This window comes from Coccomyxa subellipsoidea (assembly GCF_000258705.1).
Source record: "Coccomyxa subellipsoidea C-169, whole genome shotgun sequence".
NCBI classification, from domain to species: domain Eukaryota; kingdom Viridiplantae; phylum Chlorophyta; class Trebouxiophyceae; family Coccomyxaceae; genus Coccomyxa; species Coccomyxa subellipsoidea.
In genome coordinates this window covers 804,776-823,479 of record NW_005178026.1, presented here as the reverse complement: position 1 = coordinate 823,479, position 18,704 = coordinate 804,776, and the positions used below count along the sequence as shown (strand labels likewise).

General features: G+C 51.6%; 1 protein-coding gene across 1 annotated transcript in view; it reads right to left on the bottom strand.

The window, feature by feature from the left end:
* Positions 1-1,869: 1,869 nt before the first annotated feature.
* Positions 1,870-18,704, bottom strand: part of COCSUDRAFT_58178 (hypothetical protein) — a gene marked incomplete at both ends in the record, with an annotated part of 40,513 nt that continues 23,678 nt past the window's right edge. Inside the window, 30 exons of the mRNA XM_005644428.1 lie at positions 1,870-2,083; positions 2,451-2,620; positions 3,032-3,202; positions 3,827-3,977; positions 4,365-4,537; positions 5,169-5,296; positions 5,902-6,110; positions 6,409-6,611; positions 7,386-7,521; positions 8,189-8,425; positions 8,693-8,804; positions 9,770-10,002; positions 10,297-10,385; positions 10,590-10,724; positions 11,039-11,242; positions 11,664-11,828; positions 12,089-12,179; positions 12,426-12,542; positions 12,843-12,920; positions 13,315-13,475; positions 13,975-14,166; positions 14,586-14,786; positions 15,306-15,452; positions 15,716-15,802; positions 16,162-16,385; positions 16,741-16,930; positions 17,251-17,535; positions 17,865-17,981; positions 18,272-18,328; positions 18,526-18,636. Coding sequence (XP_005644485.1) covers positions 1,870-2,083; positions 2,451-2,620; positions 3,032-3,202; positions 3,827-3,977; positions 4,365-4,537; positions 5,169-5,296; positions 5,902-6,110; positions 6,409-6,611; positions 7,386-7,521; positions 8,189-8,425; positions 8,693-8,804; positions 9,770-10,002; positions 10,297-10,385; positions 10,590-10,724; positions 11,039-11,242; positions 11,664-11,828; positions 12,089-12,179; positions 12,426-12,542; positions 12,843-12,920; positions 13,315-13,475; positions 13,975-14,166; positions 14,586-14,786; positions 15,306-15,452; positions 15,716-15,802; positions 16,162-16,385; positions 16,741-16,930; positions 17,251-17,535; positions 17,865-17,981; positions 18,272-18,328; positions 18,526-18,636 — 4,788 coding nt within the window. The remainder of the gene's footprint in view (positions 2,084-2,450; positions 2,621-3,031; positions 3,203-3,826; positions 3,978-4,364; positions 4,538-5,168; positions 5,297-5,901; positions 6,111-6,408; positions 6,612-7,385; positions 7,522-8,188; positions 8,426-8,692; positions 8,805-9,769; positions 10,003-10,296; positions 10,386-10,589; positions 10,725-11,038; positions 11,243-11,663; positions 11,829-12,088; positions 12,180-12,425; positions 12,543-12,842; positions 12,921-13,314; positions 13,476-13,974; positions 14,167-14,585; positions 14,787-15,305; positions 15,453-15,715; positions 15,803-16,161; positions 16,386-16,740; positions 16,931-17,250; positions 17,536-17,864; positions 17,982-18,271; positions 18,329-18,525; positions 18,637-18,704) is intronic.

Below are 18,704 nucleotides of genomic sequence, written 5' to 3'. Positions count from 1 at the left end.
GGATGGATTTGAATGCTTTTGAATTTGAGTTCGTCCAAATTTGAATTCTTCAATTCTTAATCAAATTTGCTGTTCAATAAGCTTTGTGAGCCTGGGAAGGGAACTTCCCTGCAGGCTGGTGTGTGGAAGTGGGCATGTCTCCAAGTAAATGATGATTGAATGAATGAAGTCAAATTTGCTGTTCAATAAGTTTTGTGAGCCTGCGAAGGGAACTTCCCTGCAGGCTGGTGTGTGGAAATGGGCATGTCTCCAAGTAAATGAGGATCGAATGAAAGCTTATGAGAAACAGGCTCCACAAAGGTGCACTGTAGTGGGCTTGCATGCACCACTTAGGTCAATGAGTCTCTTTAGAAGTATGCACGGACCCCAAAGCAATGCAGCCTTCCTGAGTTCTGGAGATTCGAAATGCTTTACCTGTGTACCATCGTTTCATAGCCTTGCCAGGCAGTGCCTTGAATGTCTTTCGGTTCGGAAAATGTGTCTGCGCGTACATCTGGCATCTAAGGCCGCGTGTACGTGAAGCACGGAGGCTTTTGGGGTTGCATTTGAATGCATTCGTGTCATGAGAATTCTGTTTGATGTCAAAATTTCTTTCCCGCTGCCAACGCAGCCCTTTGGTGCACTGTACATTGCATTCAGTGATGGGTGCAGAACGCTCAGCAACAATCTACTTTGATTAAAAAGAGTGTTGTGTACATCCTGAATCTAAGCTTGAAATCCCAGTGTATTTCTTAGGAGTTTCATTTTCTACCACGCCACAGCACAAGCCACATCTGAACCTGTGAATAATGCGCATGCACCAAGAAAATCTCCAAAGTGTAGATTTTTTCTGCAAACCATTGGACGTTGATAACTTTGCCCTCAGGAGCACCTCCTAATCATCACAGAACATATGATCAAAACTTTTGTACACAGTGTTTGACAATCCTGATCTCGGCAATGCTCACTCTCTCCAAGCAGTGAGGAGAAAGACACGCTCTTCACAAGCTTTCTGCCATAAGGAAACAGACTGCTGTGCATCTATGCAGAGCACTACGCGCACACGAACACAGCTCACCACCAAAGAGTTAAAGTGCCTGTGTTGTGTTGGCACTTTATTCCTCTACACCAAATGCACAAACTGAATTGAATGCAGAGGCATCAAGATCAGCTGTCTGAGATGCACAAAACACTTCTGGCAGCACAAGAAGCAGCACATGAGAGGACTGCACAAAGAAGCAAACCTGGCCAGACAATTAAGCTTCCATCACTGCAATATGCAATCTACATGAGTATCACACGCACAGTGCTGCCCATACACACTCAAAACACAAGCTTCCGCTGCTGCTGATGCATTGATGGCCCACTCTGTAGTCCACCTTCGTTCTCTACATCTCATAATGCCTCTGCAATGCGCTGCCCCTTTTCTGCTCTGGCATCTTCAAATGCTGCAACTGCAGTCAGCGGATCATTTATCAACATGTCCATTTCTGCATGCATGCGCTGATCTGCTTTGAACCAACGTGAGGCCCCACTAACCAGATCCACATTTGACTGCATCCACATTCCTAATTTGCGGGTCTCCCAATACAAATGTTGAGTTGTGCTTCAGAGGCCCTGTACAGCAATTCTGCCTTCATCACCATCTCGATGCACATGGTGCCACATCACCCGCCACCTCTGTTGCACATCTCTTTACCCCTTTCCAAACCAACCGTCATGACATGATCACATGATCATTTCAAGATCACATAAACATATCATCCTGCATCTGCCACATCACCATGTCAGCGCACAGCTTGAGGCGCATCCAGACCAGCCGCCATAAATGTAGCCCCCGACGCCACTTCAACCACCATGAAATGATCACGCGATGACATCATGATCACGTCATCCGGCGACCGCCACATCAGCGGCCACATCAATGCGCGGCCGCAGGCGCATCCACATGCCGCCCCCGGGCTGCAGCGTGAGCCGGTTGATTTCGCGCGCGTCGACGCCGGCCGGGCCGCCCATGCGCGGCGCCAGTTCAAACGTGAAGTGCGCCACCAGCCGTGCCACCGTCGTGTCGTGCATTATGCGCGCCAGCGACTGCCCGATGCACCTGCGATAAACACGTCCGATCCAGCGATCGTTTCAAGAATGTCCAGCACGGCTGGAGTTTGACGAGTGCTCTTTTAAATGACCAACTTCATTGCGTGCAACCCAAAAGCCCAGATGTGATCTTCCCTAGCCCAGAAGTAGCCTGCTTGCTCCTCCAGGCCGCTCCTCTGGAGTAGGAAGTGATCACAAGTGAGCTTGCGCTGCCTCATAAATGTCAAAATATTACATGATCCAAAGATGTCCTCACAAGCATGCTCGGTGGGTTGCATACCCACAAATAGAAGGATTGTTCCTGGTCCAACACAGATCACCTGCGAACAGACGCTGTAACACAACGACGGAAGGACGGAAAAGGGCACGGGGCGCACTGTCTGGGCCCGGTGCTGAAGGGCAGGAAGCGCTTGGGGCCGGTGGCAGCGGCGTCCTTGGCCGCCTCCGACCCGGGGGAGCCGGGCGCCACCGGAGCCCTGAGCGCAGCCGATGCGATTGGAATGTCCTTGGAGGCTGCCAGCTCAGCGGAGGGCACCGCCCACCTCTCCTGCAGCACAGCGCTCTCATGGCATACAAGGCTCCTTTTTATTTGATTTTGAACTTAGAAAGGGTTGCACGCTCTTGGTGGCCCGATAAAAATCAAGGGAAACACAGGCATAGCTGGCGGAGTGTGTTGCAGTCCATTTCGCTGCAACGTGCCAGGAAAACCCCAATCATCCCTGATTACCATCGAATCACCTTCACGCACTGCCACATCAGGGAAATAGTGCAATATCAATGCCGGTAAAATACTCTCGACCAATGCATCCACTCCGAAAACACAGATATGAGGCACTCAATGCTTCGGTGTTTTATGGACTGGTATGTTTTGGGATGCAAAAAATTGAAGGATCACTTACATCAAATCAATGTCAATGGGTGTCCAGGGACATGTGAAAATGTGCAAGGGTGGGCGCACCGGGATAAAGGCGTCGGTGTCCTGGGGCCAGTTGCCGGGGAAATGGTGGACTGCGTCAAAGGGAACGTTCAGGAGGCTGCCCTTTGGCACGTAGTAACCCCCCAGCCACATGTCCCTCTTTGCATAGCGCGTCGTACCGGTGCTCGACACCGGCCGCACCCGCATCGCCTCCTGCAGTTTTCATTGCGCAGACTCTGGGTCAGAGATTTGCTAGGCCAACATGTATCGCGGGGCCTGTGATTTTCCTTCACCTGTCCATTTTTTCGAAGCATGCGCAGTGTCAGAAATATGCCAGACCAACATGTATTGCCAGGCATGGGAATTCCTTGAGGACAAGTTCAGAACCTGCTAGAATGACAGCAAACAGCCCCCTTCACACTGCACCAAAGGGTACAGTAATGCCACCACACGCGTATCGCCTGCTGCTGTTTTGTCAAGCCTTTTTCAGTGTGAGAAACTTGACAGAGTGACGGGGACTGCCTCAAGAACGCTTGACCCTAATATCAAGCCCAAGGGGTTAGGGGCTATAGCATAGCTATAGAGGCTTGCAAGGAGCCCACAACTCACAAGCATGGGTGGGAATGAAGTGACGTTCTCTGCAGATGTGCGTGCGAATAGGCCGGACAGACAGGGACTTTCGCGCACGCCTACACCCTTCAACTTCACCAAAAGATATCCGGAAGACCACCTGTTCAGTGTATGCTGACAGCACGGATTCAGACACCATCCCAACGACAACTTCTCATTGTGGCTGATCACAATTTGCAGCAAGAGTGAGCACAGTTTGGTGCGCACCTTGCAGACCCAGGAGAGATATGTAAGCTGCCCCAGATCCGCATATTCCATCGGCCGCGGGTGCGGCCGCTCGGGGGTGACCAGCAGGCCGGCTGCATCCAGCTCCTGTGCCAGCTTCCGCTCTGCCTCCGGGTGCTGCCACAGCAGATACCTGCGCGCACATTGCACATCAGCAACAGAACTGCATTACACCTTTCTTTCAGTGAAACTCTGAAAATCAGCTGTATGCGAGAAGAAGGTCCCCCTGCAGTGGCGGCAGTTGCCTGAAGAGATTTGAGCCTGCGCAGATGGCGTCAAACCTGTCATGCCACCTCCGGCAGAACAACTGTTTGATCCTACCTTAGCATGCAAGCAGTCTAGAACACATGTGGGTGTTCTCTCGTTGGTGTATCCATCCTTCTCCTCTCAAATTTCTGACCGTCACGGACTCATCCATTTTGTGATGACTCGTTCAAGGGAAGAACCGTTCAAGGGAAGACCATCAGATCTTGTTGCATTTGATTTCCAGCACCAGGCGAAAGGGGATTGGAGCACGCACAGCGTCCATGATATGGCATTCCCGGCGCTCTCGATGCCTGCCACGAAGAAGACCCCGAACTCGCCCGCCACGAGCTTGTCCGGCAGAGGCTTCCCTGTCGCCGGGTCGCGCAGCCGCAGCAGGTGCGCTGCGATGCTGACATCCTCGTCCTTCGGCTCCCCCCGCGCTTTCACCTGATGCATGCATGGACTAGGAGTCAGTGATGAAGTAATAAGCTTTGTGACATATACCTCTTAACCAAAATCTGTGTTACACTACTTGGCGTGGATGCTGCCCCTGCCCACGCACTTGTCGATGATACTTTCTGCTGTGATACTTCACAAGTTGGGCCTTCAGTCCTCGCCTAAAACTGGACAACTATCTTGCAGAGGTCAATACTATGTCATCTGCAATGCTGCTTGCATGTCTGCCTGACAGAGATCCTGTGGCATGCATACAGCCCTGCATGCGCCCAGCCTGGTCAACAGGGGAGGCGCTTCTGGTTGAGTCTCCATGCTACATCACTTGAGGGCATCACCAAATGCGCCGCCCCATGTCAAAGAGGCTTAGAAAGGAGCAGCTGTACCATCATGCAGCCTATTTGACTGAAAGGCATGGACACTGCAAGGCTACCATGTGTAGCAGCCAACATGCGTTCTCTTTTTCTTCTTTCCGATTTTTTCTGTTGCACCGTCAGCAAATTAGGTCCCTCTTGCGGCGGAGCTGTTGTCATCGGCCCCTAAGAAGTCTTGTGCTCTCTCCAGCACAAGACCTTCTTCTAAGGGGCCTCCAGAGCAAGGCAGGTCATGGGTCATAGGGCGTTACCTCGTGCAGAAGCTGCATCATGCGCGCGCGGAAGGCTCTGAAGAGGCTCGGCGCGCGGCGAACCTCCGGCAGCCATAGCATCAGGTGACGTGCCGGGTTTGTCGCCCCGCAGTACAGCTCCCGGACCGCTGCGCGCCAATGGTTTTCATCATTATTACACGCTTTTACCTGCCAAGGTGCTTCTGCCAAAGCTGCAGTTGAAGGCTGCCGCAAACCCACCCCTTTATGACTTGCCAGATCCAAGCAAGACCCTATCTACCCTGGGTGCAGCGCTCAGTATCTGTACCGCCCCCCGCCAGCCGGGGCCATACAGATTAGAGCATTAGAGCTCAAAATATTAGATATTGTAGCACAAGATCAACCGCACCAGGTGGCCATGCTGAAGGGACTTGTTCAAAGTAGCATGGATTTGTCCCGGCTCTGTCATTGCAGTATTATAATGCCTCCATCCATAGCACATCTCTTCAACAGCCCAATAATCACCTCCTTCTCAGAGACTGCGTGCAAGGATTGCATGGTGATAGGGCAGTCGCAACTCGCTTATGCATGGCGACACACTCAAGAGCAGAAACAGCAAAAGATCTGAAGATATGGGCATTCATTGTGCCCTGGTCCAGATGCAGGCACCAGCGGCAGGCATGCATGTCAGGGGTCAATATTTGAGTTAAATTTTTGAAACTTGAAATCGAGAATTTCAAAGATTTAAATTCGAAATCAAGAACGAGGGGCGCACTGGACCGCAGGATGAAGAAGAGTTCGTCGGTGCCGGCATCACTGAAGGAGCGCGTGGTGCCGAAGTCCTTGGCAAAGCCGACCATGCCGGTGATGTCCATCGCCAGCCGCAGCGCTACATTATTAACATCCACCTCCTCCCCAGGGGGCAGCGCCATAAATTTCGCCACGACCTGGTCCAGAATCTTCACCACATCCGGGAAACCATTCCTGCGCAGAGACAAGGCCTTGTAGGAATGCTGCAGACAAGAGAAACAATCACACAATCCAGTCAGTAATACATGAAGCTCAGCTAAGGTGTGACACACCTGTGACTCAAGCTGCAGCTCAGACTCCTGCCCTGTATTTATTTAAAGAGTGAGGGGAACAATTTTATTGGCTGGAAATCATCCGGCACTTGATGGCTTGGAAATCCCCAAGGGGAGCCTAAACAAGCACTCTTTGAGGGATTCAAAAAAGTCAAGATGCCTGCAATGCCTGTGTATTTTAAATATGTCAGGAGCCACACTTGATGTTTTTGGAGATGAAGGCTGGCGCGGCGCCCTTGCGAATCAGCCGCCAGTAGGGCGAGTTGGTGTCGGCAGAGAACATGGTGCGGTGGCCGCTGTGACTCATCAGCTTGTCAGACAGGTCCGGCTCCAGCGCCTTGCACAGGCCCTCCCCATTTCCCAGCACCTGGCTCGCCAGCTCAGCGTCCACCACCACCACCATCTGCACAGGTGACACCAGCACACACTGACACAGCGTTTTGACAGCCCCCAACAGCCCCAAGGGATTGGCCAAATTGGTTCAGGGCTCAGCTAGGCTAGGGGCAAGGGCAGCCCTGGGAAAAGTTCAATTGTGGCAAAGTGATGTCAGGGCAAGACCACGAAGCTACTGAGGGGCATCATCAGACTTTTTAGGCAAACCACTTGGAGGCCAGATTCAGCAAAAGACCTGCATGCCCGTTTTGGGAGTTTCAGGGATGCCCCAAAGTTTCAGCTACTAGCGCGGCAGCGAGCAGGTGCGCAAGCCCCGCCCACCCCTGCCCTAATCAGGGGCTGGCCTAACATTTCCAAGGACCCCTGTCAAACTCTCCGCTAATGTGATTTGAGGCATGTGCGCATGCATGCAGATGATCGTGTGTCAGTCAGTGAGGCAGGAGATTTGCGGTCCTGACTCCTCCCCCAACACTCCCCTCAGATCAACAAGCATAAACACCCATCAAGAGCTGCCCTGAGACTCAATGATGTATGTTGCAACAGTGCACTCGACTCAGGGTCCAATGGAGCAAGCGTAATGATGCTGAGCTACAGGCGTGCTCGAACTGCCAGTTGGGATTACTCATGGTGCTGTTTCGCGTTTTCAAGAGCCGCACAGAGATTTTTTAGGCCAGGAATATCCGGCCACCTGGGGCGGTGGCCTTCAGAGGCTTCCAGTGACCTCCAGAGACTGTTTAAAAGACTCAAACGGTCAAATGCCCCTTCGGTTTAATTGGGCGCTCACGTGGAAGCCTGCGATGCGGATTGCGTAGATGCCTCCAAGCTGCTTGGCCCACGCGCGCAGTGACCTGTGGTGGTCTGGCCGCTGAACCGCCAGCGCCGACCCCAAGAGGATAGCTTCCTCTGGTGGGTGTGGAATCCTGCAGCACTCAATGGGTTGGTAATGACTGACACAGCAGCTACTCAGCAGATATAACTTCTTTCAAAGGTAATAAACGCGGTTCCTGCTAGCGGCAAGGTGCGTCTGCCGACAAGCTGCAGGTGACGGCTGCCACATGTCCTACCCCTTGATGGACTGGCCAGATCCAAGCAAGACCCGATCAACGATGCACAATTTTCAGCAGATTTTCACTCTGCTGAACAGTCACCATGTTCCTAAGATCAACCTGCCCCACGACCGACCTCCTGCCAGGAGCAGCTTCTCCTCATTGAAGCTTCTGAAGCCGCTCTGTACCAAGCATGGTTTTAGTGGCACCCACTTGGCAAGTTATCTCTCGTTTGTGCTAGTCAGCAAGTACCCGATCAGACACGCCCTGTCACATGCGCTCTGCGGCTCATGTGGTGGTCCTGTTGAAATTTGTGTATTGTCAAGGCAGCTTTAATCTTCGAGGCAATGGCAGGCAGCACGGATACATGGCCTCGAAATCTTGCTATACTGGGTGCGCTGTTAGCTGATAAGACTATCTCGGTGGATTGTGCTTGCGGTAGGTGCTGCTCGGGTATGCGGCAGAGATGACAAAAGCTCACTGTCTTCTTGCTGCTCCTTGGGGAACCAAAAAAGGCTGAGATTAGGTTCAGAGAGTGTACCTGAAGAGCACGATGAACCTGCGCAGCTCAGAATAAGCCTTCATGGCAGCCAGGCCAGCTGCAGCTACCAGAGCAGCTGCAGCCACGGCAAGGACACCGAAACGCACGATAGTGATCAGTAGCGTGAGATGGGGGATCATCATGATCTCACTGGCCCCTATCACGCGCATGCTTGTATTGAACATCCCTGCAGCGATGCCCCGATCGAACTCCAGCGAAAGGCTCCCGACGTGATGCCTGTGGCAGCAGCCGACCCCTTGACCCGCGCTTCAATCCATTTGATGTCGACAGCACAATTGTATAGCAAGAAAGCAATTGCGATCGGGCTGTGACCTACATTTCACTGACTTGTGCCTTGGGGTGCAGTGGTGACATGATGCATCTACGAGGGTTAACAACCCTGCCCTCGGAGGAACGTCAGCAGAGAAACAAGGTAATTCAACACATTAATCCTCATCCAGTTAGCTTAAATGAGGAAGAATTATCGGTAGAAGGGGCGCTCACGTTCGTTTAGACGCCGGCTTGCGCTGTGGCACTTCACGACTCAGGATCAGGATGTCGACCTTAATCGCCTGGTCGGACGCTGCATTAAAAGTGTAGGCTGCACTGTAAAGGACTGCAAGAAATGCACAAAATAATTATGAAAGCTTCTTTCCCGATAATGAACCCGTCAGATGACACGAGAGGACCAGACCCTGCGGTGCGCAAACCCTCTGAGCATGAGGCTGAATTTTGCTGAGTGTCACCATTTAGAGTACAATAGCATAGAGCAATCCAAGCCTCAAGTGATTCTTGCCAACTGCACGAGTCAGACTTAGCACAGAACAGTGCATGCCACTGACTCGATTGAGAAGAAGGGATTAGATAGTCTCCCAAGTTCTGAATTGGAAGGTTCTGTCTGCATGATTACATTGTGTATGAATACACTAGTACTAAGAAAGGAAAAAAATGGTCCTAGTAAATAACTGGGAATCTAGGCTTAGATTCAGGATGTACACAACACTCTGTTCAATCAGACTGGATCGTTGCTGAGCGTTCTGCATCCATCACTGAATGCAATGTACAATGCACCGAAAGGCTGCGTTTGGCAGCAGGAAAGATATTCTGACATCAAACATAACTCTCACGAAACGAATGCATTTGAATGCAATTCCAAAAGCCTCTGTGCTGCACACACACGCGGCCTCAAAATGCCAGCTGTACGCGCAGACACATTTTCCGAAGTAAAAGGCATTCAAGGCACTGCCTGGCATGGCTATGAGACGATGGTACACGGGTAAAGAATTTCAAATCTCCAGAACTCAGGAAGGCTGCTGTGCTTCGTGAGCCATGCATACTTCAAAAGAGAGTCATTGACCTAAGTGGTGCATGCAAGCCCACTAGAGTGCACTCTCGTGGAGCCAGTTTCTCATAAGCTTTCCTTTCATTCAACCCTCATTCACTTGGAGACATTGCCCACTTCCACACACCAGCCTGCAGGGAAGTGTTCTCCGCAAGCTCACAAAGCTCATTGAACTGCAATCTTGGATATAATTTTGAAAGCATTCAAATTCGAAAGAATTCAACTTCCTCCCTACAGACCGGCGCTGCCGAGTTGCAGGGGAGCGAGCACCTCGCTGGCGGGCAGGTCATAACCCGGCAGCGTGGCGCAGCGTGCTCCGATTATGCTGTCCTTGCCGAACTTTGAATTGTCCTGGTGGATTATGAGCTGCCCGTCCTTGCGATATGTTCCCAGGTGGCAGAATACAATCGCATTGCGGCCCAGAATGACTCCGTCCTCGACCAGAGGCAGGTCAAAATCATTGTGCGCCATGCTGCGCGCACAGAAGAACAGTGTGGGTTAGTCATCGTGAGTAAAGCAGTACTGACCCTCCAAGTAAGAGAGGCGCATGCATGCCTAGTGTAATGCAAAAAGTGTTGCTGAACGCGCAGCGTACACATGACAAGACGTAACCAGAGACGTTTGAAAGCACATTTGATTTTGTCAAGAGCATGCATAGTGGCAAAGCAAAGTACCATACAGGGGCTCTAACTGTTCAGGAAACCCAAAAAATTACGTCAAAGCAAGTGTGAGACAAGAAATATTTAAAAGGCTGCTGGCGGCTTACCATGTGTCTGCAAACACCTCTTTCCCAACAGTCATGCCCCAGATGCGGCCAGAGACATTATACCAGAACGAGCCCCTGACTGCCTCAGCCTGCAATATCCACAAAAAATACTAATCAGCACCTTATCTGAGAACGGATTCCTGGACACTCATCAAGTTCTGTGCAGCTGCCTCATACAAGCTTATCAACTTTGAAAGAGCAGGGTCAGAAGACTGAGCTTTCAGCCTTAACCCTTTGGACTGTCACAAAGCAAGAAGAGCATAAACTTGCATACGCAAGGGAGAGATGCTTACAAAGGTGTGGCTGAAGGGGATTTGGGCGATGAGCATGAGGGTGCGTTGCAGATTGTAGGCCTCAGTCTTCTTCCACACCCTTCCAGGCTGCAGTTTGCCCACCAGCAGGGCCTTGCACCCAGCAATCAGCAGAACCTGCAGCACACAGATACACTCAATCAGAAGCGCGCATCCAAATGCTTGAGCAGGATATGCAGCAAATCTGGAGGCTGTGAGAAGGCGGGGGCAGTGAGCAATGTCTGTAGCAGCAGGAAAACAATTTGGACAATGCTCTAGAGGACAGAGAATCCCTCTCAAAAGGCAAACCAACATTTTGACTGACAATGTGAGATTGGCCTTCCTTTAACCTACCCAACAGCTTTTAACAGTCCAAAGCTTACGCAGGTTAGTGTTTTTCAGGCTTTCAGAGCCCATAATCAATGTTAGTCATCCATCAAAAGGTGAGTCACCTGGCCTGCCCCAAAGGCAGTGTACACAAGCGGTGCGAGCGCCAGAGCCACGTTGGGAGAATAAGCCAGAGCCGCGACGGCCGCTGCCAGAATCGAGGCAGCATGCGCTGCAATTGTGACGATCAGGAATGCGAGCAGCGGCTGCAGCAGGGGAGCGAACGCGAAGCGCAGCTTCTCGCCGGGGGTTGTCGCCGGGTCCATCACCTGAGATAGATACACAATTTTCTGTGTCAGCTAGTTGAGTTTGACTTTGAAGTGCCGGCGTACATGTGCAGGCGCACCGGCCTTTCATTTCATGGATTATGTGTTGGGATGTCGGGACCGGTTCGTAGCTAAAGCTGTGCATTTGCAAGCAGCACACTCATGTAACTGGTAGAAATTTGACAAGCTACCTTGAACAAGCTGCAAAGCAAGCTCCTGAAGGAAAAGGAGCGCAATGCCGCTTGCACAGGGCATCTGGATATGAGGCAATTGCTGCAATCGAGGACCAGCCGAGAGCTGCCGATTTGCAATGACAATTTGCTGTTGAGGCAGCAAGGGAATGAGTGCGGCCGGCAATTCACACAAGGACACAACTCCGTTATAGCTGCATAGTGCAACTGGATAGGTCTGCAAGTGTGCTTACCCCCAGGCGGACGGGGGACTTGAACAGGGCAGTGGCGGGTGTTCCAAAGTAGAGCATCTGAGCCATGAGGTCAGCGCCCGGTTCAGCCGAGGCCTGTCCTCCCAACACAACTCCCTTGCCCACCCGAGTTGCCGGGCACAGCACGGACGCCAATCCCAGCATGGCCTGCATGAAAAAAAAATTCAAATCCAAGTTTAAACCCAAAAGTTCAAATGGGACGCATAAAGCTCAAGGGTGCAAACGGCTTTGATGCGGAAGCGGGCGCTGAAAAGGGGTGCACTTTGCTTGAAATAAGGGTGAGCGTATACATTTCCAGGGGTTTCAAAGTACAGCAATTAGAGTTCAGGGCAGTAAACTCCAAACAGTAAACGTCAAATGATGGATTTTTGGATTCGAGTTCAAACATTATGGTGGTGCAAGCGCACCTGCTGCCCGATATCAACCTTGCCAACGAGGACTCGGTCTGCGTCCAGCGCCATGGAAGTCAAAATGTTGGCCGTATCACCGATGTGCACCCTGCAATTTTGATTCCAAGTACCGGTTTAGTCGCACTCAGAATGCACCTTGCGCATGCACATGCAAGCTTGCAGCACTATATGCTTTTATACCCTGCATGAGAACCTTTTTTGCATGTGCAATTTTCTTTTTTGGCAAGTAAGGGCAGGGCAACAGTGAGAGCGGAAGCAATATCTAAGGTCAGCGCAGTAAACCCTGCACAACGCCCCGTAACCCTGGCATCATATGAAATAATGCGTTCCTCACCCTTCGGCAATGTCGAGCATGTCTGGGGTGAGCATCATGTTGCCGAAGCGGATGTTGACCTCCTTTGCAATCTTGGCGCCCATGGCTCTGAGGTACACATTGATCGCCCACGTGCCCCTGCATGCCATCATCATATTCAAAATCTAAATTCAAATTTAAAAAAAAACCCTCGACAGACACGAATTTGGTGCCTGGGAAGTTAAGCAGCCAGATTTGCTGCATGTATGGCTTCTCTGACAGGAGAGGGGATTGTGCTTGAGAAAGCGATTTGGCTTATGCTGAGACAGGAAATAAGGCGATGAATTACTGGCCCTGCTGGGGAGCGAAAGTTAAGCATAAGGGGATGGAAAAAATCACAATCATCGTATCATTGTAAGAATATTTGTTGTCGTTTTAGGAGGGATGACTTACATGCACATGATGGCGAAACGCTTGTAGCCCATCTCGACCGCCCTCTGGGCCAGCCAGAAACGCAGCCCATACTCCGACAGCCGCCTGCAGCCATCACGTGATTGCTTTTAGATACAAGTATCTGTTGCTTTGTTCTCGTGCGCAACACCCAGCAGAGATAACTTTCTTCTCAGAGAAGAAGCCATGCAGTGTCCTGGCAGTGTGCGGGCACAAAGACCACTGAAACTGTCTAGAGACAGGAAGCCTGAGGATAGGGCACCGGGAGTGCACCGGTGCCACCATAGCAAGCATGTATATGTAGCCCGTGCAAGTGACTTCTGCTTGAGGAGAGCGCAAGAATCCAAACCATACCCACATCATGGTAAGGTTGTACTCCCTGATCTCAGCACGAATCCTACACTTCCTTTGCAAAAACGTGCAATTTCAGGAAGTCAATGTGATGTCAGGATTCATGAGTCACTCGGGATGAAGACCCCACCTGTGAGTGCCAGGTTTGGCACGGCCCAGAGCGGCCCACTTGATGGCGACCATAGCAGCGCACAGCAGCACGCCGAAGATGACATAGGCCACCGGCACAAGGGGCACGAACAGAAGCGCCGTTGCCGGGTGAAGGAGTGCTGCCAGAGCCCCGGCCTCAGCCTGCAAAACAGCTCACAATTTTGAATTTGAATTTGTCAAGGTTTGATTTTGAATTTTTCAAGGTTATGGAAGGGTGGAGTGCAGGGATGCTGTGAGGATACGCTTACCGGCAGAGCGCCCGAGCTTTTTTTGGACGCCGCTCCCACGCAGATCAACTGAGCACTTGTCTAGATTCTGGTGTATTCGGAGACAGTGCGGACAAGAGTGTCTTGCTATAGCTGGGTCGTGAATGTCTTAAATATTCCGGGGTGCTGGCTTTGTTTGAAGCATCAATTTTATATTACTTGTAGTCGTGGTGCATTTTGCGGATTGCAACAGAGGGTCAGTGCCTAGGATGGCTGTTTCAAGGGTAGCTGGGAGCCCATGAAATGCTATTTGCTCTTCCGAATCAGCATTATTGAGGACATTGAGCTGAACCAGTATGGGCTTTAAAGGATGTACCCTAGTTCACGACCGTTGATAACATTGCAACATGGTGCTGAACAGCTGAGTCACTTACCGGCAGCGCCAGGAAGAGCATGGGGATGAAGAGCGGGGAGACCATGGCGGTCAGGGCGGCGACAGCGAAGACGGCAGGGGAAGTCATGAAGGGAAGCTGAAGTCCCAGGAACGCCATCGTGCGGGCGATGACAAACAGCGCTGAGTAGACTGCAGGCGCCGTCACCAGGGCGATGGTGTACATGCCCGCGACCTGCGCAGCACAGAACGTTGGCCGTTTCCTAACTGTGATTATCGACCATTTTCTTGCGATGAATTGCTCGGTGTTGGATCTGTGGAAAGTGCAGTGACCAGGGTCGGTGGTGCAATGCAATCTCGCAACCCGGTCAATAACAGGAGATTGCTTCAGGATGCCACATATGCCTGCCACTTTCGAAGGCCATCTCTGCAGATTGCTCATGATGGAGCGATCTAAACCGCTCTAACCTGGATCTGCGCAAGGAGTTGCAGTGCTTTGATTTTCCAATGCTCGAGGGCCCCACTCCCATTCCTCGCACCAGGTCTGGGTCAAAATGTAGCTTCAAATTAATGGAGTTTGACTTGACTCGATTTCGAGTGGAGGAATCTGACTTAATGACTCGCCTGCAGCAGGGAGTGGGCAGTCGCTGACACAGCAGGGCTCTCAATGGGAGTCAGTGACTCAGCCATATGCGGCGGCGGCTGCGCGGCGGCTGCCGATCCCTTTGCTTTCCTGACAGGGGCGGCCTTGCGAGGCTTTGTGGCGAGCGCCGGCAGCTGCTCTCCCTTGAGCAGAGTCAGCCCCGGGCCTGCCAGACTGAAAGGGTCCAGCCGGCACCCGTCCCCAATGACCACCTGCAGGTGCAAACATTTATCATGTTAGAAACAGTACTGGTAGTCTTGCGAATGGCCTTTTCTGCAAAAATGGGCAAGCTGCAGTTCAATGCTGCCAAAATCCCACCTCTGGATGAACTTGTTTTTTTTACCCGGTCGTCTGTGGGGACTGTGCTTAGTGTTTATACTGACCTTAGCAGATATTGTTCATACTATATTTAGAATTATCATTGTTATCACTGTTATTGCTACATGCTTCTCCTGCCAAGAGGGTACATCTGCAGACAAGCTGCTGTCAAACGCTTCCAAAAAATCAACATTTTGATCAACTCGCCTACTCTGAGCAAGACCCACGGTGCTTAAAACTAATACCAGCCTTTGCCAGCCGGGGCTATGGTTTCTGTGTCATCATTATTGTTATTATTCCACGCTGTTCCTGCCAGGGGCAAGGTGCGTCTGCAGACAAGACCCATGTAAAGGCTGCCACATACTTTCCCACTGTGCATGTAAGGTTCAGTGTTATTGTGAGGCATGCATCACCTCGTCAAAGTGCAAGAAGCCGCCTTTGTAGTAATGGCCCATGACGGTGGCGCCTTCACCAATCGCCACGTTGTCTCCGATGCTGATCAGGTCAAAGTCCGTCACATCCAGGGTGTCAATCACAACGTTCTCCCCAATGTGCGCACCCTACACGGCCAAAAAAAGAATTGTGAATACGAAATCTTTTTTAGCAACCTCTGAAACCCTAAAGGGAGGGATTCTAAGCTTTTGTTAGGGTATTCTATCTGGGTCAGGCTGCCGGTTGGGGCATTGCACAGCATGCTGGGCTGCAGGCTTGTTGAGGCTAGTAGTAAACCAAAGAAAGCTACAAGGCGTCAAGATAAGTTAGATTGGGTGGCATGAGTTTTCTACATGCCAGTGGCAGGAAAGCAGATGGTGGCGGTTTGTACCATCGCTCGCAGCCAGGAGACGAGGAGGCCGGTGCCGCGCAGCTGGTCGGCAAAGATCATCGTTGTGACTCCCACCATCCTGTTCACCTGCAGCAATGAACACAAATTTGAATTCATAGCTCAACAGCTGCTGCAGTGCCTCACAGCAATGCTTTACCCATAACAAGCAGATGAGCTGGGGCGTTGCCTTTAGGAGCCCTTATGCTGCCACTGCGACAACCGTTAATAATCAAATAGAGCCTGACTGCAAGATGCTGTCTTTGAAACACATCCAGCAAGCCCTTAGTGCGGTGAAAGAAACAGCACAGGGCAGCGCGACGTGCACCAGCCAGCATTGCCCAAACAGCTAGTGCACTGCAGATCATCTTCTTGAGCTAGCATGAAGGCACCAAAAAACAGAATATGGTCTTAAATTTTGAGATTGAAGTTCAAAGTTGAGCACTCACCAGCCACCAGCGAGCAAAGTCGCCGGAGAACATTTTGATGGGATGGCGGGGGGACAGTCGAGGTCCGATATTGCGCTTGGTCAGCACGCATGCAAAGCAGAGGCCGAATCCGAGCGTCAACCAGACCAGAGGAATGAGTGGCAGAGCCGCCCAGATGCCCAGTTTTGCTCCGATTCCGGCGGCAGCGGCGAAGCAGGGAACTCCCACGGACATGAGCACGGATCCTGTGACACACCCATGCGTCATAAAGTTAGTCATGCATGCAGAATTGATAGCTGCAAAATAGAAAGCGGCCACAACAGGCCTGTACCAAGCGCCGCCGGCAAAGCATGGGACTGCGGAATAACTGCTGGCATGCTAATATGTGAAAATGAGTTTTAGATCTGTGTGAATCGTAATGCAAGCTACGGTATTCTTCAAACCTCAAATTCCATGGGATCCTTGGGGCAATCCGGCGTGCAATATCACAGACATCAGCACTTTTTGACATGTGAAACAAGCACGCCATAGAACGCTATAGGCATTATCTATCATATTTTTCCAAGAATCCTGCGCAGGGTGGTTTGGGGGTACACCCACCAATGTACAGAATGCCGATGAGAGTTGAGACGGCCCACTTGGCCTCACGCTGCCAGGGGCGCTCATCGGCGGCGGCTGCGGCGGCCGCCGTTGCCGCGGCGGATTCTGGCGCAACCGCCGGGACCGGGATCTCTAAGTCAAAGGCAGAGTCCGTTGATGGGCTGCGAGCCGGCCTCTTCCCGTCGTACGCCTGCAGAAGTAAGACCAGAATTTAAATACCCAGACGATTGTGCAAGCCTGTGACGCGCAGCATTTCATTTTCGGTGTATTACTTCCTGCAGGGGATAAGCAAATCAGAAGAAATCTCTCCTTGCCGCTGTGATGCACTTGACAGCAACAGCAAGCCAGTCTTGTCGGCTAAATGACAGCTGAACAATACAATACATGCCTACTGCCAGCAAATGGGCAGTCATCGGCTGTCTTTGGATCTTGGCACCACAAGCATGCTGCCCTAGGGTGAGCTGCACTGCTGAGATGAGCCATTGCGCGTGTTGCGCATGCGTTTCGCACCTTGACTGGCTTGGCCACAACCGGAGTTGTCAGCGCAGTCGGCGATGGTGGACGGGGAATGTTGGGCAGGCTCTGGCGGTCAGGTGTGCGCGGAGCAATCTCCTCTTTCTCTAGCGGCGGGGTGCTTGGGCGTGCGTCATCAGCGGGAAGCTTCAAGGCAGCTGCCACGGCAGCTTCCTGCGGCTCCTCAGCGGCCGACGGCTCGGCCGCCTCAGCCGGCGCGGTCTTCGACTCCCCGGCCTCCTCGGCCAACTCCCTCAGGCCCGCGAGGGTCAGCGTCCCGATCTGCAACAGTCATTGAAAGGAGTCATTCACCCGTCAGTGAAACAACATAGCATAGCGCTGACTTGGACACCAACGGAAGCAGGGATAACGCTGATGCCCACTCTTGCACATCCCCCAAAGACCCACACTCTCCTAAGAAGCCTGACATCTGCAAGTACTGCGGTACTGCACAAGGCCAGAACCCACGATGCAACAATTCAACGGTGGCAGTTTTGGCAAGAAGTCTTTTCACAATTAGCAGCTCCATGAAGGGAATAATTGTATAATAATGCAGGGCTACGAGTGCATGCCTGCTCGAGCGGCAGAGGCCGTCCGATGGCGGTCTGGACCTTGGAGCGGATCTCGACCAGCTGCAGGGAATCTAGGCCCAGATCTGCCAGGCTGTCGTTCTCTCCAACTTCCCCCTCCTTCAGGCCCATCAGGTCCAGCACCGACGCCACCAGGCCCTGCCAGAATTCCAATTTATATTTTTGTACTTGCTTTTCAGATTATTTTTCCGAATTTATTTTTCTGGTTTTGTTTTCCTGGCAAATATACACGCGAGACAAGGCCTGCCAAATGCACATGTGTGGAGTCTGAGCCACACTGGACAGCTCTCTTCAAGGTCAAAATGAATTCAGGGCCCCCAGTAATGATATTTGAAAAGGGCAACTGGTCAGCGCACAGGCAGAGTATTGGAACGGAAACATACAAAAGTGAAGACATAGGAAAAAGGTAGTGTTGGGGAATTTCTTACCTTATCACTGTCGCTGCCGGTGTTGCTGTACAGCTCGTTGAGTGTGGCATTGCAGCCCTGCACGAAGCCACTCATTTTAGCTTACAGCCAACAATCATTCTAGCGCCTTCCTTTTGAAGAATTTCATCCAATCTGAACCGCAGACCTCACATTGACAATTCTGAGCTTGTTCCAATAAAAACTTTATGCTTTGGAGGCTATAAAGAAACCTTTGCATTCAGCTAAGATTCTGGAAAGAGGCAATGTGTACGTACCATCATAGATCTGATGCCGGGCCCTCCGCAGAGGTACTTGCCCAGAGCAACGAGGCAGTCCTCGATCGGCTGCGGCGGATTAATCTCAAACTTGCGTCCGATGATCTTGCCCTGATTTTCCAAGCACACAAGTGATGAAACAACAAGTGACAATCAAAATTGCTTGCTGTCATTCCGCC